This window comes from Zosterops lateralis (genome assembly GCF_965231275.1).
Source record: "Zosterops lateralis genome assembly, chromosome: 8".
Lineage (NCBI taxonomy): Eukaryota > Metazoa > Chordata > Aves > Passeriformes > Zosteropidae > Zosterops > Zosterops lateralis.
Window position 1 is genome coordinate 390,828 of NC_139768.1, and position 27,823 is coordinate 418,650.

The 27,823-nt window shown below is 40.1% G+C and overlaps 1 protein-coding gene across 4 annotated transcripts in view; it reads right to left on the minus strand.

Moving 5' to 3' along the window:
• The window catches only part of BICC1 (BicC family RNA binding protein 1), a gene marked incomplete at its 5' end in the record, with an annotated part of 86,314 nt that overhangs the window by 14,661 nt on the left and 43,830 nt on the right, over nucleotides 1–27,823 (minus strand). For 3 of the 4 annotated variants that reach the window (XM_083866556.1, XM_083866555.1, XM_083866554.1), the window contains 8 exons: nucleotides 845–1,031; nucleotides 1,919–2,050; nucleotides 2,338–2,589; nucleotides 3,515–3,709; nucleotides 4,502–4,555; nucleotides 5,487–5,645; nucleotides 6,931–7,010; nucleotides 25,587–25,656. In XM_083866556.1, coding sequence (XP_083722682.1) covers nucleotides 845–1,031; nucleotides 1,919–2,050; nucleotides 2,338–2,589; nucleotides 3,515–3,709; nucleotides 4,502–4,555; nucleotides 5,487–5,645; nucleotides 6,931–7,010; nucleotides 25,587–25,653 — 1,126 coding nt within the window. Of the gene's footprint in view, nucleotides 1–844; nucleotides 1,032–1,918; nucleotides 2,051–2,337; nucleotides 2,590–3,514; nucleotides 3,710–4,501; nucleotides 4,556–5,486; nucleotides 5,646–6,930; nucleotides 7,013–25,586; nucleotides 25,657–27,823 lie in introns of those variants that run through there. The other variant, XM_083866557.1, reaches the window with a different exon arrangement.

Here is a 27,823-nt window from a genome sequence, read left to right on the forward strand (position 1 = left end):
AAGTATTCACAAGCAGTTCAGCACTACACACTGAAAAGGTAAAAATCCCAAGGCCCCAAAGTGCAGCATGACAAGAACAGTCACAGAAGCATCAGAAAGCAAAATCAAATGGCACAAACACTTTCCCCTGTGTGACCCCAGGGAAGGATGTGAGATGGAACCACGCAGCTCTCCTGCATGGCAGGTCACAAGGGACAATGCTGGTTACATGACAACTCAGTTTCTAGGACCTGTGTCTAGATTTGTCACTAGATTCTTCTGGAACTACTTGGTTTTTCTCTCTATACATTTCTGATACAAAGGTATTTTCAGAGCTTGAAAATAAAATAGTAATTTCAATCTGGACTATGAGCTGCTTCTATAAAATTGAAGAGTTTACCCAATTTTGTCCTAAATTTCCAGCTGGTGAGGTCTAAACTAGAAGCACATGGATCCCTCAGTTACAGTGAGATCCTGACCTGAAATGTGGTGTTTGCCACGTTACCTTTCCCAGTGCTGTTACCAGGCCTAAGCACCCTCCCAAACTCAGGACAGCCTGGGACCTCACACAGCCAGAGAGGCTGTGAAACCCATGCCCTGCCTCACCTGTGCTTCCCTCCCTTTCAGCTGAGTGGTTTGCTCTCTTCCAGAGACTCTTCAACAGGGACGAGTCCCACACCTGATTACAAAAGCCTTGGAGAAGTTCTATAACAAGCCCTTGAGAGGCCAGAGGCTGTTGAAATTCTCCAACACTTTAACACGATTCCTTACACAAAACACACATCTGATCCTTTTTTCTAGTACAAGTGATTTCAGTTTAAAACAAAACAGTATTAAAGAAAATATAAATTGAATGACTGCATACCAAGCCCAGTGAGTCCCAGCCCTGCTGAGGACAAAATATCCAAACCAGGACAGGACAGCCCAACGGGGCACGAGACAGTAGAGGGATTGGACGCCACGGTGACTCCGCTGCTTTCCAGTCCCAGGAGACATTTCCGTGCCTCGTACATATTCAAGGCATTTCGTTCAACACTTTTTACAATCACAGACTGCAGGGAAAGAAAACAACAACAAAAAAAGGAAAACCAGTGAGTAACACTTCTCCATAACGCAGGTAATTCTTCTTCACACCCCTGCATGGCTGCCACAGCAGTCAGGGTGAGACGGCATGAGATAACACCCATTACCAACTATTTAAATTCAGGGGTCTGAAGTTCAGGAGACTAAGACCAGGGATTTCGTAAGGATTTGCAATGAGAATGATGGAAGACCTCTCTAAGAAAATTAATTACTATAGTACTTTGGTGCTACTTGGTAGACCAAATGTTAAGCACCTCAAGAGCTAGATAACTGAATTAATAATTAATATCTTATCTTCTCTTTTACCTGAGCTTTATACCTTGAAGTGGACAAAATCCCAGTTGTTCATCTCAAATTTACCTATTAAATTCCTAGCTGTTTGAGAATAAGGTAATAAGTTTCTGGAAAATTAAATTACAAAACTCCATTGCTTCTTGTACATCTTCTACAGGACGTTTCTTTGCAGTGATTTTACATATCCCTACACAGGGAAGCTCACAACGGAATGATCATTTAAAATTTTAAAACTTTTGCTTGCTTTGGCATTTTATACAACACAGGTAACTGCAAGAGTCCCCTCTCCACACTGGCCTAAATATTTGACAAGAAACACCTCCCACTGCCTTTATCATTGTATTCTATACGAAAGCTAATTTATTATTAAGCATTTAATGAAAGTCAAATCACCCTGAAGTAGAGCTGCTGGATCATTTAAACTGATATTTTGGGCAGAAAATACATATGGCTTTCACAAGTTTATGATCCGTTAAACTGGGGGGGAAGAGCACACATCAATTAATCAGCTCTAAAACTTTGTCATGACAGCCTAAAAGGAAAATATTAGCTTTGCACAAACCTTGCTTGGTTGTTTTGGCTTAGGCTTAATGCTTATGAAGACATCTAACTGCTCCATTAGCTGTGTTATAAACTGTGGTTCTACTTCAATTTCTTCCTTCATATCAAACATGAGCACGAGGGGAAGGCAACCCTGAAAAAGAGGCACAAAAAATACCTACCACTTGGCAAAGTAAAACACAATTTGCAGTTACACTATCAAGGTTATTTTTCAAGTCATGTTACCAGAGATTACAAATATTTTCAATAACTACAAACACTGACAAAGCCCTGACAAAAACTGAATCAGCTGTTTGCAGTGTGAACAGCATCCCTTCCTCTCTAAGGCTGATTTACATGTAGCTTGTAAATACATGCAGAGCAAGCATATTTTCTATGATCTTGAAATTTTTTCATGCAAGCTTCACCGAAAGTATTTACCATGAGATATTGCCTGGCAAGACAGACAGACTCAATGGTGCCCTGGAGGTAGACAGTGGATTTCTTCTGTGGGTTACTAGGGTCGGGGAAGTGGATCTGAGCACCAGTCCTCTGCATGATATGTTTGATGTTGCTGCCATTTCGACCCATCATAAAGAGATGATGCTGCGCTGCGATGTCCAGCTGTGTGCTCACGGGGATTGCAGAGGCCAGGCTCCCAGCCAGGTGTTCCAGGAGCATGGCTGTTCCTTCCTGGGGGGAAAGGGGGAAACCAGTGAAACAGTGCTCACAGGCACACTAAAGGAGGTCTCAGACTGCTCCCTTTCCTGCCATGCACTCCACAGGCAAGATAAGAAAACTCTGTTGGGTTTAAAAGCACAATTGATTTGTTAAAGGTAACAAATGCACTAAACTCTGCCCACTACTCCCCTGTTATGACCAAATGCAGCATTTAATTGGCACTCTGTAACAGGCAGAAAGACAGTGCCACATGGTTTGGTCCCAACAGACCTTTTGTGGCCACAAAAGCAGTCAGAAAGTCAGCCTAGATTTATCTGGGTAGATACACTTGCAAAACCTGCCTCTTGGAGCTGGGCTCAGATGTTCTTACTGGCTTGAGATAAACCCATCTGGGACTGTACCAATCTCTCCTGCTGCCAGTTCCTAACAAGAACACTTTTTTACTTTATTAAGATGAACAGGCTCCTGCCAGTTCCTTGCCTTGGCTGTCAAATTCACATCTCTGAGCGCTGGATTCGCAAGACCAGTTTTACTGACTGATTGGGCAACTTTCAAGGGTATATATTTGTGTGCATATTGACACGAGCTCAGCATGAACTATTAGAGATGGGAGGTGTATTCTGGGGTTTTTGTTTGTATGGTTTTTGAATTAAAAAATGGGTAAGACCAGCATGTATTCCAGCATTGCTGAAAACCTGAACAAGTGTGCAGGAGGTGAGTACTGGATTAATTAAAACCTTACTACTAACGATGCTAAATCCTAACCTTAAAACTATTTTCTATGGATTTTTATGCTTCACCTGTATAAATACAGGAAAAAATTCAAACCCTCAGGGCTTGCAAATGATTATACAATAACATGCTGAAGAGGCAATATATGCCATCTGGGACATATAAATATATGGCATTCAGAAATCTTCTTTAGAGCAGAGATTACCTTCACAGCACTAGTGTTGTTTTGTGACCCTCTGACAATGACTGTAGCACCATACATCCGAGAGCGTTGTTTGAAGGAAACTGAAATGTTGTAGGTCTGGCACACGTGCTGAATGGTAGGAGAATTAGGATCTGGGATGGGTTGGAGAATTCCAGCAATAGGCAATTCAAACATGAGTACCAATGGAAGCAGCTCCTACAACAATAATGAAGAGGAGATAATTGAAAACCAGATCCATACCCAAACGACAACGATTTTATTCCTCAGTCATAAAATGTACTGATCAGTAATGATTCAACTGACAAAACACATCCTCTGCCCAGAGTTCATGGATAACAATAGTTTATCACTTGGAAAAAGGCACCTCTTTTTCCAGAGATACTAGAGTGGGGGTTTTTTGCAGAGTTTTTTTTGAGTTTTGCTTGATTTTTTTTCTCCAAAATAGCAGGAGCATTTGGAATAAGGTTGTGTGACATGTCTGGCTAAAAACTTGCAGTAAGCTTTTGGTAATTTATTTGATTTTTCATTATCCATGCCAAAATACACATAAGAGTTGAAACTAAGAGGAAAAGATAGAAAATAGCTACAAGTGGAGAATGACACTGAATTATTTACACAAATTACACATGAAAATGGTTAAGATGTGAGAAGCAGAAATTGCCTTTCCCAAGTCATAGATTCACACAGGATGCCTGAGCCTCCACAGCCCATCTGTGGTGGGTAAGTTAAGATGAAATTTTTTATACAGTATGGAATTAATTTACACCTTGCTGAGAGTGTAGACTTGGTGTTCAAGGCCCACTTTGGGCCAGTTAACAATTGGGCCAGAATGTGAATCACTGCTACAACACCCTTGGCATATTTCTCATATATTCCCACATTTCTGCCGTCACCAGGCAGAGGCAACAACCCCAGAGCTCTCAAAACTATACACCTTTTCCCTGACAGGTGTTTTCAAGGGGACACTACACTGAGCTACAGCATTACCCGAATTCTGACTCTTGCAGACTCCACTCCAGCTGGCTGTCCTGCAATTGACACCTGCAAGAGCAAAAACATGAAAAACATTGGTTCATATTTTCAATTGAGGCATGGAAAAGTTAGGAAAAGTTACCTAGATAGCTGTGCTCTCCTTAAAAAAACCCTAAGGAATCACACCTGCTGACATCCTAATTTTTATCCAAACACTTGCTGAGAACTATAGCCAATATTAAAAAATGTTACAGCATCTTAGGTTATATATATTTAGACAACTAGAAAAAAAGGATACCTCAAAAAATACAGTGGTGTAGGTCTAATAATGGAATTACTACTGTACACATGTGCTCAGTGCTAACAGTCAGACAACAGTTGGTTTTCTTGAATGCTTTGAATTTACTGCATTTTGCTCAGCAGCCATTAGGATGCACAAATGGGAATTTTAAATAGAAGGATGAGAGACTTGGAAGCAACCATCCCACCAATATTAGCACAAGGAAAGATGTACAGTTCAGGCTCGATGATTTATTCTAATGAAGCTGAACTCTTACAATAGGACATTCATTTCTGCTGCCTTTTTGCTAAGTTTAGTTTTCAACTAAGTTACACTATAAGCAAAAAGCACCAAAAAAATCAACCAGTATGTTGAATAAGTCATTGTGTTGAACAAGAAAAAAAAAATTACAAGAGCAGATCTTTTCATACCACTTCTCTACCATTCACACTAAGTTGCTGACTTCTGTATGCACAAAGTAGTTTTAGCTTAAAAAAATTAAAATGATTCATGAGCCATCACAAATTGTTTCCATCTGTTTTTAAAGATTTGCTCACTTAGAAAACCCTGTACTTTCCACACAGTGTAAACACCAAAAATCTATTTCCCTGAACATGAACACGCCATCCCCAAAAACCCATTTTGATGAGAGAAGTTTAGAAATGTTTTATGCTCTCAGGAATTACAGTACAAATGAGCTCACTAATAAACAACACTTACTTGGTTGCTTTTCTCTGCTTGATTGTTCCTATTTGAATCTGGAAAATGGATATGGCATCCTGTTTCCTCCATCACTTTTTTAATATTATTCCCACCTTTACCTATCACATGAGAATGTTCAGTATGTGAAACATCCATCTTCAAGGTTACCCGATTGCTCTGGAAATCAAATACCCACAGTTACATTTGGCTACAGCAGAACCGAATGTTTCAGTTTTTAAGAGTAATTTAACTTCAAGAATGACATCAAAGTTGTATTTCCAAAGGATTTTTGCTGTTACTTAACTTTTACTCAAGGATGATGTTTTTAATAGGAAACATCAGTTACACTGTTTAATAGGAACATCAGCTGGATGTTAATTTGGTCTTGTTTTCTTTCTAGTGAGGAAATAGAACAGGGAGATAAATACCTCACAAGATGGATCTTCAAAAAATGACTAAGGCTTTTAAAATACCCCTGAACTTTCATCAGCTGTGACTTAAGTGTCCTTCTGCAATTTATTCTAATTTCTTTTAATTCTATGTTCTTTCAACTGAAGTCATGCACCCCTGTTTGATCTGAAAGGATCACACTATGAAGACTTTGCAAATCAAAGCCATGGGACCAAGTAAGAGTATTTTTTCTTCCTTAAACAATATTTTTTCGGTATGTATTTTTAAAATGCACAGCCTACAGCTATTCTTAAAAGCTGTGTTGTTATAATAACGTTGTTAATAGCTGTTCAAAAAGTGGTGCTTATCACTGGAGTGTTCTTTTTGGCAACCTGCTCAGAGAACCAGGAAGGTGCCCCACAACTACACAGGAGCCACACACGGCCCCAAAGAGCTGCTGCTGAATGAAAATAACACTTGATTATTATATATATATTATATATAATATAAAAATATAATATATATAATATATATAATATATATAATATATATAAAATATATATAATATAATACATTATATATATTATTATATAATAACACGGCCAAAACCTACACGTTTTAGAAATTCTGGTCCTGATGTTTCAGAGTGTAAGAATGGAGTAAGAGTTAAAACATAAAACAACATAAACACTTCTAAAATCAAACTTCAAACAGAAACAAAATGTTGGGTTCTCTGAAGTGGTCACATAACCTATTGCTTGCAGTGAAGCTGCATTTCAGATTTTGAAGTAAAACCCCAATTCAATGAACAAATCAGTTATGCTTTCAGCCATATGGCTGGAAATACTATTTCTATATAATTCAGATCTGGAAAAGCTGTTTCAAGCAAGTATTTTTCTTGCAAAATGTTTAAATATGTGGGTATACACCAATATCAACATCTGCAAGGCATTTATTGGAGACTTTGCTTCAGAGCGTCCATAAATACCTTCTCTTGAAATGTGCCCATTAAAGAGATCAATGTCACCACAAAATTAGGGCCTAAGGTGTCATTCTAAGAAAGTTTTCTTACTTTTGTGTCCAACACAGACATGATTTTCTCTTTTGCTTCTTTAACGTTTTCTTTTTTTCCAGAAACTTTAATATGGGGATCTATAAAAGAAATAAACTTGTAAGAAAAACACAGTAAAATATCTATAAAAAATTTCCTCACTGCTCAAATAAATTTGAGCCCATTATTTATAATCCACTGATAAACTGCACCACCAGCCTTTGGGATTCAGCTGAAGACCAAAACATCTTATTCCATCCCTTCAGCCCCACAATTAGGATTACCCAATGAATTTATTAAACATAAGAACCAACATAAAATAAATAGAAATCAAGTTCCAAATGTACATCACAGTATCATAAACAGTGCCTGCAATGCAATTACACAGCTAAGCCACCACGTCTTCTCAAACCAAAAGTAACAGCAGACAACCCAAAGCTTTTTGGCAGCCCACCAAACTCAAACCTCCCTTATCATCACTGTTATATTTATTTAGTCTCTTCAAATTATCCTTTGCAGTTTTAACCTGGCATTGAAGGCGTCTCTACAAAGTTTTCTATTGCATTTATCAAATGAAATTTAAATGACACTTTATTAAAACAAACTGCTGAAGTTTAAGTACATAAATGAGCAGGAACACCAGCTGGTGGTGGGGTTTGCCCAGTGAGATGTAAAATATTGATCCTGTAGCCCACATGGTTTACATGATAATTTTCAGACCCTGCTCTTAAACAACTGAAGGTGCTGGGCTGAGCTGGTGCAGTTCTGCATCCCATAATATACACCTGGTCAGAGGGTGCAGACCCAACTCTGGAACTGAATCAGGTACCAATTACTCCAAGTGTGAAAATGCCACATCAGCCAATTCAGCAGCACCATCTGGTGTCCAGGAGCACAAAGTGCCACAGTGCAAAATCGCCCCCAAAACATTAAATGGAAGTTCGGTTAGAGCAAACAAAGAAATGCTCAACTGAAACAAGGGTATGACACTGCAGGTGATGCCCCTTTCCCCTGCTCTTGACTCCTCTGCCCTTTTGCAGTGCCTTTTTCTCCTGTGATACAACAGACTGTTCTTAAAAAATTCTCAGCACTCTTCTGACTCTTGAATTAATGCAATTCATTATGCTAGACAAATAAATACATCTCAGGGAATATAAAAACAAATATATTCCAAATGGCAGGAGAAAACAGCTGTAACACAAGATCTGCCTTTCCCATCATCTCAGTGACTGAAACCACTTCCCTACTAAAGATATGTGAAATAATACAACTTAAGGCTGTAAACTTGTTCTATTCAATTGAAAACTGAAACTCTTCAAGTCGTGCCTGGACACTCTTTTCATTCCAACAGTAAGAAAAGCCTCTAGTCTTTACCACTAAGAAGTTCTGAGCACATTCAGCTGGGGATACAGAAACTCTGAAGGAACACAAGATTCACTGCCAAGTTTCATGGAAGTCAAGAAAAATGCTGCATTTTTCAGTTCTGAGAAACATTTTATTTTTTAAGATGGAAAAACCATAGTCACAAAAACATGGTACGCACACAGAACCTACAGAAGCTTCAAAAATCTGCTGCTTCAGCCTTTCACAATGGAGCAGAGTCAAACAAAACCCCAACAGAGCAGTCTTAAGGGCAAATTTTCTTTTCTTTTTTAAGTTGACAGGAAGCCATGTGGTTCTAATGCATTTAAGCTGTGAATGATATTTGAAGTGGATGTCGCAGTCAGAAGTTCCCAGAAGCAGATTCTGGCACACTGGGTGTGCTCCAAGTGCTCTTTAGATGCAACCAGGAAAAACACAAGCCCAGACCATCAGCACCACTGTGGAGTTGATTTTCATGTATTTGTAAACGTTATATTTAAATACACATTTGATTATATGTAGGAAAATGACCTGAAATCAAGCCTGGCATCCTATTAGTACCAAAGGAGATTACTATCATTCCAAATTATTTGCTTACTCATGAGTGAAAATACAGTTTAGAATACCTATTTTTTCCATTTCTCATCTCAGCTGGACACTGCTTTTCTGTTGATACTGACAGCTTTGGCCAAACATCCTGTATTTCTACATTTGTTTGTTCTTTTAAGATGAAAAAAGCTCAATGGCTCAGCTTGAAAACAAAACCAAAGAAGAACCCACAAAAAAAAGAATCCACTGATGCCAGTGACGATTCTAAAATATGCTACCAAATCTTTCAGAAATGGTCATGAGTACTCTCTCCTTACTTGACTTCTTGTCAAGGACACAGTGGCTGGAAATGGAGCAGTTTAAGTCAAAGAAATTTGTTCATTGAAAGTTGTTCACTCTTTCCTTCAGTGAAACACTTTAAAAACAAAATCCTCATCAAATTTTGCCTGAAAAGAGTCACTTGTGACTAAAAGACTTTGAAGTGTTTGCACTGGTCTTGCATGAGTTGGAAGCACATTGAACTGTGTATGACCTGCAGGAAAACTCACAGGTACCCAAATAACAACAAACAGATCATTTTAGGAATCGATTAAGAATTTAGAGAGACAAATAGATCATAATAACCTGATTTTCTGTGCATTACAGAAACAAAAGTTCTTAATATAGCTGTGGAATCAAATAGCTTGTTTGCTTTGCAGATGATTCCCTGGATTAACAGCTACATTTAATTTAGAAAAAAACCCAATCCTACCTTGTCTTGGGCACTAAGGCAAAAATCCGGGTTGGATAAAGCTCCACATTTAACATTTGAAACACCTCCAGGTGCAATGGCAGCAATGCAGTGTCAGAGCCCCCAGAATGTCCCTGGCAGTGTCAGAAGTGTGGAGAGGGTTGTCAGGCACAAGGCTGTGCCCAGTCTGGTGTGTCTGGTCCTGGCAGCCAGACCAGCACAACCAGCCCTGCAGTTGTTCTTCATTCCCACTGATCCCGGGGCCACAGCACAGCCCTGGCTGGCAGAGACCACCACCCCACTGCCCTGCCTGGGCACAGCACTGCCACTTTGTCCAGGGGATGCTCTCATTCCTCATCCCTGAGCAATGTGGGCTTTGAGACCTGTTTTTACTGGGTGGCGGGGGGGGAAAATCACCTTTTTTTTGAAGCTCCTCAGTATAACTGGGAGTATATTCCATATAAAACTAGAGAGAGTGAAGAGCAGGTGCCTACCATAAATAAAGATGTGAGACACCAAAGCTTTGCAAACTATTTGCAATCACAGAACAAAGGCTTCAGAAGAGGTCTGTGGGCTAGAAGCATATCAGGCCTTAACACTTTAAATAAAGTGTAGCATCAGGCCCTGGAAAAGGTTTTAACTCATAAGGAACAACATGATTCGTGTCCTGCAAACTATTGAAAATGCCATTCTATACTAATCCATCTTTTCCATCAATTTTGAAGGGCAGTATATTTTTCTTTAGGAATGGAAAAGAAAAAATTAATTTTAACAGGCCTTCTTCTCCACCTCTCAATAAGGGAGGAATATTTACATAGAATAGAAAGCTGAAGTTACACAACAGACACTGCTGGAAATTTTTCTCAACAGCCTTCATTATGCCAGACTCCTGCCTTCAAGTGGTCTTTTATTGCTCCTATCCTCAAATTCCTCACTCCACACTCTGGCAGAGTTTCACCTCCCCAGTCTTTGTCCACAGCTACACCAGCAAGCCTCCAGCTTTTATTGCTACTATTGTGTGTGACACTCCAGAAAACAAAACAAAATTCCTCCAAGCAAAAGCATGTTTGTGCCAGTGCAAATGCATCTACACCAACTTCTGCCAGGCAAGAAATATTTCAAATAATGAAGCCATTTAACTGTGTAGGCCTCTCCTGAAATTCAAGTGTAACATTTAACATCTGGGGCAGCTCTTCAGATCACAGCTATGCATCCAGCTTGTTTACAGGAGGAATAGCCTTAAGTAACACAAAAACCAAAATACCACTAACTCTAAAAATAGCCAGACAACTGGGCAACACCAGGGCAGATGACAGTCATTCTTAACCAGTGGCTGATTAAGATCTGAATAGCCCCAGAGTATTACAGAACTTGAGACATTCAAATAAAAAGACAAAAGATTCAGCATTTTTAAGGATAAGTTATGAGAGTGTCTGTCTCACAAGTACTAACAAAAACACACTAGGCTATAGGAGAGGTTAAAAGAAAAAAACAACAAATTAACACATAGAAATTGGTATGTTCTCATCTAAAAGGGCAAATACAATGATCACTCTACAATAAGATGAAAAAATACAGACCTAGAAAAAAAAGTGATTTAAGCAAAAAGGTCAAGTAAGGCTTCCTATTAATATGGAGAAAAGGATAATGAAATAGAAACAATTTATTAACGTTCATAAATAAATTAGAAATACTGTGTGCACAGTTTTAGGAGTGGATATTCCCTCAAAGTAGATGATTGGTAATAGCCAAGAAAGACTTGAAATAGGCTCAAACTATTGCCATGGAAAAGCAACACTGAAGCTAAAAGCATGGAACAAACGCTCAGGAGTAAGGGCACATGTAAAGGAGCTCAATTGAATAATAAATTCATCACTTGGGCACTTGTGCTGTTGGCTTACCAGTTTAAAGGAATTCTTATCCTCCCTCCAATACAACTCCGGGCAATCTCTTCTCCTCCCAGTGTCTAAACCACACAAGGAAAAAACTACTCGTGTACTAAGGCAGAAAGCAATGAGCCATTTCCTTCTGCAGACTCCTGAGTATTCTCAGAGGTATCACTCAAAAACAACGTGCACTTTTTTCGTTTGCAGCTTGTCTTTTTTCTTGTTTTTTAGCTGAAATTAGACTGCAGCATCATTTTCTCTGAACAAGATTTCACCCAGCTCACTTGGGCATGATCAAAAGCCTACCCAGAACATCATAAAAGTCCACATGGGCTGCAAGCAATTAATGGTGTCTTCAGAGGAGACACCCTGAGGCTCTGGGCATTCTGGGGGATCTGTTTGTTGTGGACAAACAACTGATTATGAAATGTCCCTGGGAGCAGCCAGAGCCACTGTCTATATGTGCACACACATTTGAAAGACTCTTTGTCTTCCCAGAACTTTTACACTCTTCATTTTCCCCATTACTGGCACCTAACTCCATCTTCAGAAGAATTTCTGTTCAGGCCAGAACATGAGAAGGAAGCAGGAGAAAGCCAACAGTCGTTGCACTGCTCCTGCACACTGTTCCTCCAGGGAGGGCAGTTTACACACAGCCCCTCACTCTTGTTACAGTTCAGGGGCTGCCAGCTGAGGAGCTCTAACCCCCAGAGCACAGCTCTGCACCCTGTCCTGTAACAGCTGCCTGAGTGCAGCAGCAATCCCCCCTCCCTTCTCTCCATCACCTACAGTAACACACTTCTGTACACAGGGACACAGGTATTCACAAAGCAGGGACTGAGTAACACACTGACCTCACACACACACACCTGAAGAAATGCAGTGCAGCACCTGGCAGAGCAGAGCAAAGCATCTTGTTTCTCAAAGATATCAGTGTAGCTCAAAAGAAAATGGCAATATCTGCAAAAGGCTACTTAAAATGGCTTTAGAGTGTAATACCTCTTTGATGTAGCCTCACAAATTAAAAGAAGCAAGATGCACTCGTACATGAATCACAGCTGAATCCCACAATTGGATCTCTTAGCAGCTTTGAAACATCCCAGCAGAACACTGAAAATTCATGTTCAGAATCAAGTGAGAATTAGCCAGAAACGTCAGATAAGCTTTAAAAAATAGATTACCTGTACAACATTACGTTTGGAGAAATAAACTAGTGATGACTGGATTTCGGACCACTGACAGAGGAAATGAGGTTGGAAAGACTTCTCTTAAGGCATAAGCAAAGAGAGAAGACAAGGAAGAGGTAACAGATCATATGGCAATTTAAACAGAAAAGTGACCAGATTTCAAGGGAGAAGGGGAAGGCCAAGGTGGAGGAGAAAACCTGAAAAGAAGAAACGAGAACGAATTAATTGTAATCACCAAGACACTCCATTTCAGCTACACAACTTCAGTTACCACCACGATTAGCTTCAATTCCTTATTTAACTTGTAAAAAGAGCCATTAGGGCCATTTTGCAAACACAGTCAGGCACAAAAAGGCACACACCATGCAGCCCTCTGCTGTCTCTTGGCTCCTCAGCCTCCAGCCCAAGCAGCCCCCCAAAGCAAGGCAGTCTCTCAGCAGGACACTAAGGCTGTTATGGCTCATTTTTTTCAGCATGGACCCAACAAATTCACAGCTCATGACTTCAGTGTCTGTTGCCATTGTATCTCAAAGCACAAACACAGAATCACAATGAAAGAAAATACAGAGAAGAAAAAAGCTATAGTATTGTAAGATCAGCTTAACAGAGGACCTGAAAACAGCCACGACATTCCTATCAGAAATAACACCACTGTATCTTCACTGCACACAGACCCAAACTCAGGGTTGCAATTCTTAATGCATAAACCATGAGATAATTTTAGTTTCTCACGCACACATGCTCAAAAAAGTCCTTGTGACTGTGTTTTTCTAAATAAAAAACATCATCTGACTCGTGAGCTTGAATTGAGGCCTCAGGCTCAGCCTCCCTTGCAGAGCTCCCACATGCAGTCCCTGCCCATTGCTGCAGCTGTTGATGTCTGCACCCCGCGGTGTGAGCTGGGCTGGACACAGCCACTGCAGGAGGAATCCTGTGTGTGCATCAGGAGGATGCAGTCAGCCTGGAGCAAAGATCAGTGCACTACACAGGCCTGAGCAAACAGGACACACAGACCTGTCCCCCTGGGAATCGGGATGGAGTGAAATGTTATCAGAAAGATAAAAGCAGCTGCTTCCCAACAGAGTATCAGACAGCAGGTCACTAAAGCCAAGGAGAGCCCACAGAACATTTTTGATCACCATTACAAATACTTTACCTTCTCAGCTTTAGTGTCACAGTCTGTGAAATTAATTTTCCCAGGAAAGTTTTCCTTTTCCTAGATTATTATATTTTTAGTGGTTATTTCAACTGTATTCCCAATGAACACAGTAGACAGGTGTCATTTTTTGTTTGTTTGCTGTTTTTTTTTCTAAACAAAGAAAAATGACAAGCCCAATAAAGAAACATCTAAACTGTCTTCTTGAGAGCTATTCAAGGAGCAACAGCTACATGAATTAGATGAAAATGAAAAAACTCCAGTCTAAGAGTCCACACTGATTGAAGTTCTTACAAAGAGGAACTCCAGTACAAGCAGACCACTCTCACATGCCTAGATTTTCTTCCCATGTACCAGACACTAATTTCATTGCTGATAACAGATAGATACTAAATAAGAAAAAGTTCTTGAACTCTTTTTTGAAGCTGTAAGAAGTCATTTTCTTTGACAGAGTCAGATCATTAACACACACCCATCTCTACATCTTGGCCTTGAAATTTGAAAGATCAATACATATTTTAAACTTATGATAATATTAAGCCTATGAAATTTGACTCAAAAATTGCTATGGTATCAACAAGTTTCTGCCATTGACTGAACATGACTATTTCTTTTATTATTTTTTAGAAGCACAAGGTACTTTTCTTCCCAGCCAGCATGGCTTTTCCCATGCACCACCACTGTGCAGGCTGTGGTCTCCAGAAGAAAAAGGCAAACAGAGATAAGGAAAGCAGAGTTTCCATCTTCCTTCTAAACCCACTTGGGATGAACCTGATCAACAAAAACATTATCCATCTGCTGATATTAAATGGGTTCTGAATACCAAAACCTTCTAGATGCCTTTATACCAACAGCTTTTTATGTGAATACTGACTCACATTTTAATCACGTAACAATCAACCATTTCTTAGCTCTTAGCATGGGAATATGTATATAGCACTCTAATTTTTGTCACCAGTAAAACATGCAGTTTGCAGCTGATTTGGGAAGAGATCCTTCACCTCCTGAAGAAGAGTGACTTAAAACCTGCTTTTCTTTTCAGGGAGGGGCTCAGAGCAAGCAAACACTGCCCACTCTGTTCCTCTGCAAGGGCAATTCTTTGTGATATACTGAGAAATAAGAACACCAAACACCTGAAGATGTCCAGTGTTGCCTTTCAAATCAAGAAATCATTCCTGAGCTGTTCTCAGATGAATTGTCTCTGCATCACTTCTGTCCATCTGTCTCTCCCCAGTATCACACTAACAGCAAAACTCACCTCTGGGAAATTAATCACCTATTGAGCATCTCTGCAACGTGAATTTCAGCAGTCACTCTGATAAATTGCATTCTGTGTCCCAAAAATTGAGCTTAAATAGAAAGATGGGCATCAGAGTGGAACACTCTCAGTCTCCAGTTTACATGCAAATGCAGTGCAGAGCCCAGTGCCAGGTATCTGCTGGCTACAAGCTCCTGAAAATCCCAAACCAGTGCATCAACTAGTTTCAACTTCAAACTGGAATTCAGAAATTGGATTCTGAAAGATCGTGACAAATTTGTGCTCTCAAGTAATTTAACCACAGCAATAAGTTTATATTACTACATTTCTGGGCTTGAAATTTCAGTTTTACTACAGTTCCTGCCAAGCACTCACTGGATGTCAAGCCCCTTGATAATTCCCTTCATATTACAACTGTGTTTGCACTTTACCCTTCCCTTGTGTGGCCGAGTGTAAACAGATCTCTGGCCTTCACAGAAAACACAGCACGCCCCAATCAAAACCAGAAAAGCTCCAAATCTTCCTCCTTTACAGGAATGACCCAAGTTCAATCACTCTTGTGTAGCTGGAGCTGAAGCAGAACGCCCACCTGCTGCCTCCTTTGCTACCTGCAGTTCCCTCAAAGCCTCCACCAGTGTGACACAAATAGATTTTATCCTCCTCTGAGCAGCCCAAACCCATGAATTCAGGCTCTCAGGCTGCGGGCACACAGCCCGAGCACGGCGGAGACAAAAGGCTCGGGAAAGGTGAGTTTCTCTAAAAGCCTCGGGCCTGTCACCCGCCCGCACAGGAGGCAGGATCAGGGCTGGGCTGCTCTGTGAACCCGGCACTCCCAGCCTGGAGAAGGGACCCGGTAAAGGAGGAGCTGCCCCAGCTGTGGCACTGGGGGGATGAGGGTTTGTGTGTGTCCCACTGCCCGGACCGGGAGAACCAGCACCGACCCCGGGCCGGCTCCAAATGGCCCGGGATGGTCCTTCTGTCCATTTATTTATTGCAAAACAGGCAGGAGTCATCCAGGCTTGAGTCAGCTGCTCCAGGAATAAAAGAAATAAACAAACTTGGGATCGAAACACAACGGTGCTTTAATTTTTAAAGTACACAATTGTGGGGCTGGGGGGAATTTTTCTTCAGAATGTAAGAAACAGCATTGACAGCTTCTCATTTACAGAGAAAGTTAATAAAAAGCAGATGGAGGTCATAATACAGCAACTACAATACATGCTGTAATTAATCTGGAACTCCAAACAATAAACACGATGTCAGCAAGAGACTCACTTTAAATCTCTGAGTCAATTACAGACCGACTGCCTCAGCAACACATCATAGAAATTATTGACCATTGACAAAGTTGCACTGAGGTGAGAAATCCTTCAGCTGCAACAGGTGCTCTGTAGCTTAATTAGAAAGTGAATACTTGGAGAAGTATTTAAACCAAAAAGACTTTTCCCTCAAAATATTCACAAGCCAAACACCATAAATACAGAAAACAGCAGAATTTTTCCACCTTTGCATCTCACCCTGAGGAGAGCTGCCACTGGCCAAAGAAAAAACTGGAAAATTCCTGTGCATACAGACATTTCAAATGGCAAAACATGCAAATATTGCCACTATTGGCAAGTCATTAAAACAACTAGACTAGTGAGGGATAGGAAGTTTGGGCCCCCAGACAGAGTATATCCATTCAGAAATGGTGGCATTGCTGTTCCCTTTGAAATGCTGAGACAAATCAAAGAACATCATCCTTGTTTCAAATTCTACATCCACAATTGGAAGAAAAAAAATTAAAGCTTTAAATGCAAAAATAACAGAAGACAAAGAAGGAGAAAATACAGGAAACATATCTACGCCTGTTAGTGTATGTTAGGAAGGCAAGAAAAGAGCAGTTAATGGTGAACAGTCTCTTTCTTCTTGACAATTTCTCCTTTTGGGCTGATGTGCTGCTTACACTGCTAAAAGCAATTTTCAATATAATGAGTCAGCGGATTAAAAGCATAACCCGTTTTGTCACAGCTTTCTTATCTTTATCTGGCATTCTACCAACAATTCATGCTATAAATGGCCTTCTCTAGAGTAGTTTCCTTTGGTTTATTTTTCTTCCAACACCATCACTCTGGAACTAACTCCATCTCTAACTTATGGAATCCAAAATCTGCTCCCCTCCCAAATGCACCCGTGTAACTGTCATGGCATTCCTGCAGGGATTCTATCTTGCAGGATCCTTCAGAAAGCAAACCCACAAGAAGAAAAAGAGAAATTATGGACCCCAATAGCCACTTTCAGTATTTCTCTCCCTCACAGAAAACACAAGTTCAATCTGACAATTTGGATTTTTGTTGTGACCAAATGTGCATCCAGGAGCGAGTGAATTCACCTCTGTAACCCTCCACACGGGAGCACCCAGAGGGAGGGAGCTGAACAGGAGCTTTACTGCCCACTGCACTCAGGGCAGCAGGAGCAGCAGAGAGAACTATACACAGGAATGCACTTTGCACACGTATAGCTACAAATTTACTGCTGGAAATCTCAGGGGAACTGACTGGCATTAGAGGATTTGAAGCCAATTCCACAAAACAGCTTGAATTTTCCTGAAGCCCAGTATTTTCACAGCTTACTTTCTTGGCTTCTACTCTCCTACAGCATTGCAAAACCAAGTTTACATTATTTGACATTGCATTGGACAAATCAAATCAGCCAGATGAAAGTTGCACTCAAAATTAATCCTTTATATTGCCATCTTGGTTTACTTGCACACACTCTAATTGTGTTTTGTGATTTTTTAGTAGAAATTGCCAATATCCTCAGCTCCCATGGACTAGAAATTCATATTTTGCATTCCTGGTATTTTAAGTCATACATATGTTTTGATGCAAGACAAGACATCTGGTAAATGTTTAACAAATTTAAATTGCAGCCATGAAAACTCCGTCTTTATGGAAACTGCACAAAGACATCAGATGGGAATAGTGACATGTTAGACATTGAACCAATGGTCCAGCACAGTAATGAAAATACTCATCAATACAGCAGCATTTAACAGCTTTTCCCTGGGATATTCATCAAGAAAGAATCTCAGAACTGTGTCGGATCTAATTTCCAAGACAAGGATATGTATTAGAAGTTCATGCTGGTCCCTATGAACAAAAGGCTGTGATCCTCCCCTCCACTTTTTGGAATATTCATTTTCACCATCTTCCTCCTTTGCACCTCCTATCTGTTTTCCCATTATCTTTACACCATCTTTGTCTCTAACTCTATTATTCTATCCTTTCAAAACTCTAATTTCTTTAGACTCCCACTCTAATCTCACATTTCCTGCCACCCCACCCACCTCCTTCCAACTGGCCTCAGTCTCCTCATCAGCCTCTCATTTCCTCTGTGTCTTTCCCCATTCCACTTCATTCCCATCTTTGTCCTTTCCCACAGCTCTGCTCCCATTAACAGGGGCTCATTTGGCTTTCCCTTTCACAGGAGTTAACACAGGGAGAACACGTTGCCAGCAGCCCTCTGAGCCTGCCCGTGGCTGGAGAGCATTGCCAGGTGGTTTTGCCTCCCCAGCTAAAAGAAACCAACTCCAAAGCCAAAACTACCAGAGTGCCCCACAAGCATTTACCATAAAAACACCAATGTTTTTAAACATTAAAAATCCGGACCAAAAAGTCACCAGAACACTAGCTATGCCTGGGATTGTGTTCTCTTTAGATGTAACTTGCTTTACAGAGTTAGTCTTGCCAAATAGTCAAGGAATTCAAATGACCAGCACTGTTTTCTACAAGGTTAAGTTTGTACAGATGAAAAGTTTAAAATTCTGAAAACTATATTATAACTATTTTTCTGATATTCTCTCCTACTGCTACTGCAGAAAAATCATATGATTCAAATTACAGTTTCCAGAGGAAGTCATTAAAGAGACAGGACTTTCTATCAATGATGGTTTTGTAAGTTTGCACTTGGTCTTTGGCACTGACTCTGTCTATATTTAGAATGCACAGTATAAAGAACACTTGACATCAAAGCACACACAAAAAAATCAGAATTTTACTAGTAATACATCAAATTTGCAGGGAGAGGATGATACTCATACAGACTGTAATTTCAGAAGGTTTATAGGACTTGATCAGGGTTGGAGCAGGGAACACACAGCCAGCCCTACCTCTGATTGCTCCTGTCCCCAGGAAAGCCTCTGGGGAAGCAGCTACAGAGACACTGTATCAACAAACTGGAAAGAATATGATTTTTTTGGTCAGCTACAGAATATCACACATTAGGTATAATTGCTTCAAAGTATAAGAATGTAGTGTTCTCATGAGTAACATTCAAGGGAAAATGATTTTTTCCCCCTCCTTTCTGTCATGCATCTTTGTTTCTCTATGCTGTTGAGAGCTGGAGGACTCTGGCCTCCTTCATTCAAGACATTTTTTGTTCCAGATTAAAACAAGAATTCAAATCCTGTTCTGCCACTCATGAACATGCTCAATGCATAATTGCTGTGTTGAAATTAGCACCCTCAGTTATTCATATCAGTGTCAGATTTGCATACAGTAACACGTTAATTTTGGCAGCAAGAACTTCTCAACATCCCTTTATGCCTTCTCAAGACTGAAACACATGGAAGCAGAAATATGTTATACTTAAAGATGAAACATGACACTTACCCTTTTTTAACACTTCTCCAACCAGGTAAAAGCACATGGTGATAAAAGAACAAAAATGTACTATGGACACTTAACACCAAGAGTTCATCTTCTCTCATGAAAAACACTCAAGAGGATGAACAACCCCTTCCCTAAAGGAAAAAGTACTGGAGTAACACAAATAGCAGCTTTGCTGCAACAAAGTCAAGCACAAAAATAAATTTAATGCCATTCTAAGGAACAGACTGGACTTGTAATTTCCCAGACCATGTACCAGATCTGACTGAAATTTTATTTTATGAAGCAACTGCATAGACAAGAAACCATCTTATTCCCCTCTCCTTAAATACTGCCAGCAATCTCAAGAAACATTGCAGAGAACCATTTATCTCCTGGCAAGGGCAATTCTCAATTCCAATGCAGAATCATATGTGCAATTCGTCTACTTTTAAGATATGAATATAATTTTTTAACAAAATCTACTTATATGCACAGTTCTTAGCTGGACAATTGTATAACAGGGTGAATCTTTTTTCCTGTTTTTAATGAGGTCAAGTAAGAGCTGCAAAGGAATTTTGCTGCCCACAGAAAGCTGACACAGAATACCCAAACCAATGGTTCTGTTGTCATGGGCACCACCAGGGAAAAGGCATTTAAATGCCAAGATTTTTGAGAAAACCTTTACTGAACTGGTATAAAAGTCAGACCCACAAGTTTATACCTTGGGAACCAAAACTAAAGAGCTTCAGGAAGAATTCTGCTGACAAAAGAAGGCTGGCCCCCATAAGCCAGCAGCCCTGAATGCCCCTGTGTCAGGGGGACGGGCCCAGGGCATGCCAGGCTGCAGGGCTGGGCTGCCTAGCAGGGAGCCGTGGAGGCAGGGCACAGGCTGCAGGCACGCAGAGAGCCAGGGGAGAGAGAGGATCACAACTGTGCTGTTTGCCAGCTGTGGAGACAATCACATCTCCCCTGACTTTGTTTCTAGCAGAAGCACCTGCCAGTCTTGCCTTTCCAAGGGCTTGGAAAAACAAGTGAGTGCATCTTTATCATTATCCACAACATATGGAATAAGGCTGTCCTGGGCTCTGATGATCACAAACCATTCTGCCCACTGCTGTTACACGAGGGTGTCTCAGCTGGGTGCACTGGGGTCCCCTTTCCACTTCCAAGATGGGAAAGACTCACAGAGGGAATTCCAAAGCCCATCTCACAGCACCTCCCTGTGGCTGGCTGTGTGACCAGGTGAAAAGCTCCTCTCCTGAGGGAACAGCTGCCCACAGCAGTCACTAAGCTCCACCTCAGTGCACCAGTTTTGGGCAGGGCACTGTTGCCTTGTCTTTAAGGCTGGGGATCCCCACGAGCAGGAGAAGGCACTCACAGCTCTGGGGGGCTGAACCTCGGAGCAGCAGCAGCTCTGAGGGGCTGGCAGAGCTCCAGCTGGGATAAAGTGCATTACCCACTCTGTAAGAATGGCTGCAGGATGACCTTGGGCAGGTTGGGCCAACACTTTCATCGATGTGCACACTGAAATCAGTGCGGAGACTAAACAAATCAAACCTCAATCATGATCCAATACAAAAGTTGCCTGTGGTAGTGCCTAAGCATCCAGGCACTTGAGAGGCTGAGGTGCTCTCTTCTCTGCATCACTGTACACCCCGGGTTACAGCCTTTCAGGGCACACAATTGGCACAATTTCCAAAAGCATCTTAGCAGGTGAGAAGCTCAAGTTTGTCAGAAAAACTCCATGTATCACTGCAGATCTCCAAGGCCCTGATTAATTCCCCCACTCTTTTTTTTTTTTTTAATTGGAGCTTAAGGCTCTAAACCAATTAAGTGGCTATTCATAGCACTGAATTTAGGGTAGGAAAATTAGTTGATCATATCCCACATTCACTCGATCTGGTTTGGTTTTGGGTTTTTTTTGTGAGAAGAGCAGAAGCTACAATTATTGTAACTAGAAACAGCACACAAAGATATGGAAGAAGGTCAAGAGCAGGAGTTGGTTGACCCAAACTATGAAAAAACACCATCAGAGTCCTTGGTTCATTAACAGGTCTGAAGCACTTGGTAGTCCTGGGATGTTGTGTGACCCTCCCAGGGGGAGCTGATTCAGCATTTAGACTCAGGTGCAAAATAAAACTCAGTGCCTTGTTGCATTTACAGAAACACAAAGCATCAATTCCTTCTGCAGTAATTTATAGGAAAGAGTGTTTTCCTTTAAGATTGATAAATCAGCAACACAGATAAGTGGTGGCAGGCACAAGCAATTCCAGCAGATGAAGTTCTGTTTCCTATTATTGACAACATTTGAATGCACTTTTAGAAGTTATATATGGCTACAAATGAAGAGATTGCAATTTTAGAAGTGGATGAAATTATAGGAGGACTTCTAATCCTATTAACATGAGTAATTCTGCTCCACAATTTACATGGGCAGAGTCTTTAGAAAACTAGCAGGATTCACTTCTATGTTGAAGGAATTAAGAACAATTCAGTTGCAACTAAGAAAACTAGCTTCTGTAAGAAAATGTTTTCATGCAACTTAAGCCATCTCTGAAATACACAATCTTTAATTTCTGCAGTTTTCCCACAATACAGCTCGTTCCAAATCACTTAAAAAAATTAAAATCAGGTATAACATATACACAATGTGAAAAATAAATTAACTAACATCTCTTTGGCCCAGAAGAAGGAAATCATTTAAGAAAATTACTAAAAACCTCTGTTATGGCTGCAACTATATTAAGAATTAGTAACATACACATAAAGCCTTAAAAGTAAGGAAAACACCAAATATCTAAAAAGTAAGGTGATGCTAACAGCCATTATTCTATACAGAATCCCAGGATCTTTAAGGTGGGAAAAGTCACGAAGTCCAACCTTTGACTGAACAGCACTTTATCAATTAAACTGTGGCAGTGAGTGCCACGACTTCTCGGGGTTTTTTGAACACTTCCAAGGATGGCAACTCCACCACTTTCCTGTTCCAGTTTTCCAATTCTTCACCACTCCTTCAGTAAAGACACAACCACACAGAGCACAGCATTATCTGCTCAGGAGTCACGTAAGACAAAGAAGCAAAAAGCCTAAACTATCAGGCATTTTCTAGTTTTATGGTTATTTGACTGAACTAGGACTTGGCCAATTTACTGGGGAAACTTCAGGTTATATAACTGCACTTTGCAGACATGCCAGCATCTGAAGAACACCAAACCACCTGGTATTTAGAAAAATATTAAGTATGTAACATAAATTTAGCGGCATAGACCAAAATCCTTTCAGTATTTCAGAAATCCCAGCAATAACTGAAAGCAGAGAAATCTCTTAATTCCTCTAAACTTTGCATTTACTACAAAATACCACCAGTGAAATGAGAACAGAACTTGTACAGAACTTAATCTTCACATCCTTGCTGAATCTTACTAGGCACACCTTGGCTGTAAATTTCAATACCTTTGTGTTTCAATACAAAACAACATGGTCTGTCCTGATTGAGTATCAGTAGTGTCTAATTAAAACTGTCAACAGCAGTGAGAAGAATGATACCACGGAACCCTAAGTGCTTAATGACAGATTGACCAATATCACAGACAGAAAAGCAAAGACTGTTTTTCCCTGTATTGGGAGGAAAGCTGTGAATGACCTAAGGCCACAACAGGCAGGATGTGAAGCTGCTGAAACTGCAGGGAAATTAAATTCAAATTTATACAAAATAATCAGTTCTGTCTCGATGGTGATTGGGTCCAGCGTGGGGCTGAGTAAAGCCCTGTCCATGCACAGCTGCTGCTCCCTCACTGAATGAGGCAGCCCCCAGTCCCAGCCAAGGGGACAGGCAGAGAGAGCACGTTCTGAGTTCAGGCCCCTGGAGAGCCAGTTATTTATTGCAGACTCCCCTCTCAATCACAAAATGTCATTGAGTGAAGCTAAGAGTATGTTAAACACTTGGAATATTTACCCCTATATAAACAGCTGCTGTAGCTGTAAATGGAAAGTTACAGAACTGCAAACAATTGGTATTAAGTGCAAACAGAACATATAAACTACACTTTATTTCACAAGAAATAGGAACCTCAGGGTTAAGGGGTTCTTTGTACACACGCTGAAGTTTACTATCTTAGGTACATTATATATACACACACACAACTTAGCACACCAGAGAGTACAAGTCTTAACTCTGGAGCCACCCTGAATTTGAAACACGTTTTTTAATAGTATAGAATATTGCTAAAATGTCTTGTTTACAGCCCATCAGTATCTCACTATCTAAAGTTTCTTTTGGCATAAGACTTTCCAGGATAATCATTCCCACTGCAGACACACTCAGTATGCCCAGCTGTAATATGTGTTCCCTTTCCTCAATTTTTAGTTTTATCAGCTCATAACTCCTGGCTGTTTTATTTCCCATGGTACCCAAATTCATTCCATGTACTGATAGAGCTTCACCACGTTATCTTCTGTTTGAGGTCAGTAATAGAGAGGCTAAATTAACTCACTTTAAAGCTGCATCTCCAAGTGCCAATGCAGAAACACAACCAACCTTCTCTCTCACCCTCTTTTCCTGGCCTTTCACTCATGCTTTTCACCTTCAGAATTAAGCCCATTTAAACTACTGGGGGAAAAGGTACAGGCGTGAGTTTATTTCTTATTTTCTGTCCCCAGAAAAAGAACAAACCCTTGAGGCTCAGCTTCCTGAGGAGCATTAGGTGTGCACTATACACAGCACCCCGAGCAGAGGGTGCACAGAACTGCCCAGGCTTGCACAGAGACCTTGTCACTCCTGCATTACTGTAAATGTCAGTTCCATGTACTAATGCCTGCACACATAACACCTGCATTTCACCCAGTTTTCACCATTTCAGCAAGATTCTTTTTCCATGCAAGTGGGGAAAAGAAAAAATTAAATCAATTTGGACTTTTAATACCATGTGGGAAAGTACCTCAGAGACAATCTCACTTTACACCATAAAAATTTTATTAATCCTGCACCTTTCTAAAAATGTAATTTTTCTTCCCAAGAGATCTTACTAAAGAGATTTACTAAGATTAGCCCACACCTCCTCCTATACATTCTATAGACTACGTAGAAAGAAATAATCTGAAGTTCACTTTCTTGGTTTTTAAATATGTATCAGCCTGGACAGAGATGCATGCAATGTTAAAAATCACTCCCAATTTCACTTTGTTATGCAGAAGAGAAATCAAGAGTTGCTTTTAATCAGTCACTGCTATGATTCCTTAGGGACAGAACAAAGTTTATTTCAAAGAGAGATGGTATACTTAGTTCACACTAATAGGCTGGGCTTCCAAAAGAAGCATAATTTAAAACATAATAGTGGTCATTCCTCAGAAACAGCTCCACTTAGGTTTCTTAGAGAACCCAAAACAGTGCAGGCTGTCCCTGTCAGGGACACAATGAGTATTTACTGTTCTGCTGGGCTTGGCCAACACTCATCTTTGTACTCTACAGAAACAAACAAAAAACCCCACAAAACACCCACTCATCTAAAACGTTACCAGAACCACTGACTTTGGCTGCTGCAAAATAAAGAAACTGTTCTGTTTAGATACAGAATCATACAGCAGAAGGCACACATCCTAATGCAACAACAGTTGCTGATTAATTAATTACAACAGTACTGATTAAATAAAGTACTCACAGAATTGCAAGCTCCTTAAAATGGGTTTGTGTATCACACACCTATATAAAGCCAAGATAACTTCAACAAGGAATTTTTATAAGAAACAGTAGGCTGAAATGAAAATAATTCATATGACCAGTATTGATATGAGAACCTAAAAACCCAATTCTTTATTCTGTTGTTTTACCATGCTAACAAGCTAAAAATCCAACTCTTTATTCTGTTGTTTTATTATGCTAACAACAAATCCCAACCCATAATAAGAACAAAAAAAAATACCTTTTTTCGATTTTGCTCCAATCTTCAACTTTGATGGCCAAGCAATCTGTGTATTTGTTTCTTCCATAATCTATGAAAAAAGAAAGCATTTTCAAAGAAAAAATTAAGGTTTTATTTTTCTCCTGCAAAGGCATACATTCATTTTCTGAAAATACAATGTTTACCATTCTTAAAACTGTTGATTATTACTGCTTTTAAACAGCACAAGCCATTAACTGCTTCTCTGGTTTTCTTGAGAACTTTTGTCTGTCAATAAGTGCCCACTAACAGCTACAGCAGGCTCTACAACCAGCTCAGGGGGAATTTCAAACCTTCACAAATATTTCTTCAGCCCCCTTAAAATGGTTTTTAAGTAAAGCCTATCCAGTTTAAATTGAGTCTTTTTGAGTCTCCATAAGTCAAGATATACTGGTTTGTGTCACTGTTACTTTTCATTATGAACTTATCCAGACTCCAGAATTTTTACTTCTTGGTTTAGCAGGTCAGAGCAGACATTTGACAGCATTTATTTATTATGACACAGTGTAACCCACCTGCACATCCCCAACCAGCCAACAGGCAATAACTGTGCACACACTGTTATCCTGTGAGAACCATGCAGTCATTTAGCTCAGTGTCAGTCTCATTCTCTGGCTCAGTGAAAATTCCATCAGCCCTATTACAGACGTATTATACTGAATTTCATCCTGGCACAGAGCTGCAGTGCTCTTCACCAACTCATTCAGCTGAAACACAGGAGAAGGATCTGCCTGACACCAAAGGCTTCAGATAAATGAATGGAAACCCAGCTCCTGGAAATGCTGGGCAGGTCTACTGAGACTGAAGGACTTCTCTTGTACACCAAGATCTCACCAACAAACATGGTGAGCTCATACCTCTCATCACAGTTAAGATGGAATGAAAACAATTAAAACGCCAAAATAATTAGGACTTCCAAGAAGGAAACGAATGAGTTAAGAAAATAGCTCATTACCAGTAACTTCTCCATAACAGTATAAATCAGAATTAAGGCAGATTTCTCCAACAGTTCCTAGTTCTTATCTTCTACATCCAAAATTCCAAGGACACCACAACTTCCAGATTAGCATGCCTTGTGGAAAAACTGAAAGCATCAGCCAGACTTCATTATAGTATATTTTTGGTTTCAGCACTATTGGATAATAAGTTACAGCTGAAATAAAACGTTTCCAAGAGGGTGAAATTCTACCAGCAACATACATATACTTTTCACCATTTTCCAATCCAGATGTGAGAAAAGCTATTTCAAAGAATTCACTTGTCTCTGATAAAAGGCTTTGGGCCAGGATTGTTTTTAATTGTGCAACAGGCAGTGAAATAAACAGAAAACTGGAAGGCACCATCTAAAAGGAAAAGGGAGATGCTAAAACAAAGAATGGTGCAGGACTGAGTTATAGAAGATCCAACATGAAAGGGACCACAAGAGAGGAGAAGCAGAAGAACGTGTGTCACTCAAGGCAAATGTTACATCCCATCACCCCTTTACCCTCTCAGTAAAGGTTGGAGACTTCTGTATTAAAGAAATTAAATCCTCCCTGTTTCTTACACTAAACTAAAATAAAAGGAAACCCCACAACTTCCCAGCTGCCCATTCTGGGGACATATGAGAAAGATGTATGTGAGATCTTCAAAGCTGTCTGACTGCCAGCCACTCAGTTCTGGCCATCTTCTATCCTTAAGCTCTTTGTAATGCTAAAAATTGCCACATTAGACCAAAAAAGACAACTCAGTTTGGTCACAAAAAAGACTAGTTTATCTCAAATACTAGACAGTTAGGTTAAAAAAAAAACCAAAAAAGTCAGGATGCATTTAAATGAAGTACATTTACTGAAGTATCAATATCAAATGCTCAGTCTCTGCTGGCTTTCAGCTCCAGGTTGTAACATTACAATAAATCAAGGCTTTCATAAAAATGCTTAAAAAGAAATTAAACTACACTTCTTACTTCTTCAACTATCATTGTATTTAAGTTACTCTTTATGCATTGCATTTATTATAACAGCAGAGTGTCACGAAGCTCTGGAAAACTTGGAACTGAGTTTTCATTGGAGCAGTTAAATTTGAAAGTAAAGATAATATTGATGACTGTGTAGATCACTGTTGCATCAACTTTTTGTTTTGGCTTTACCATTCAAACCCAGGCAGTTTGAAGGTCCAAGATTTTATTTTTTTCCCTGAAAAATCTGGAGCCATTCCATGACAACCTCAAGTGCATGTTG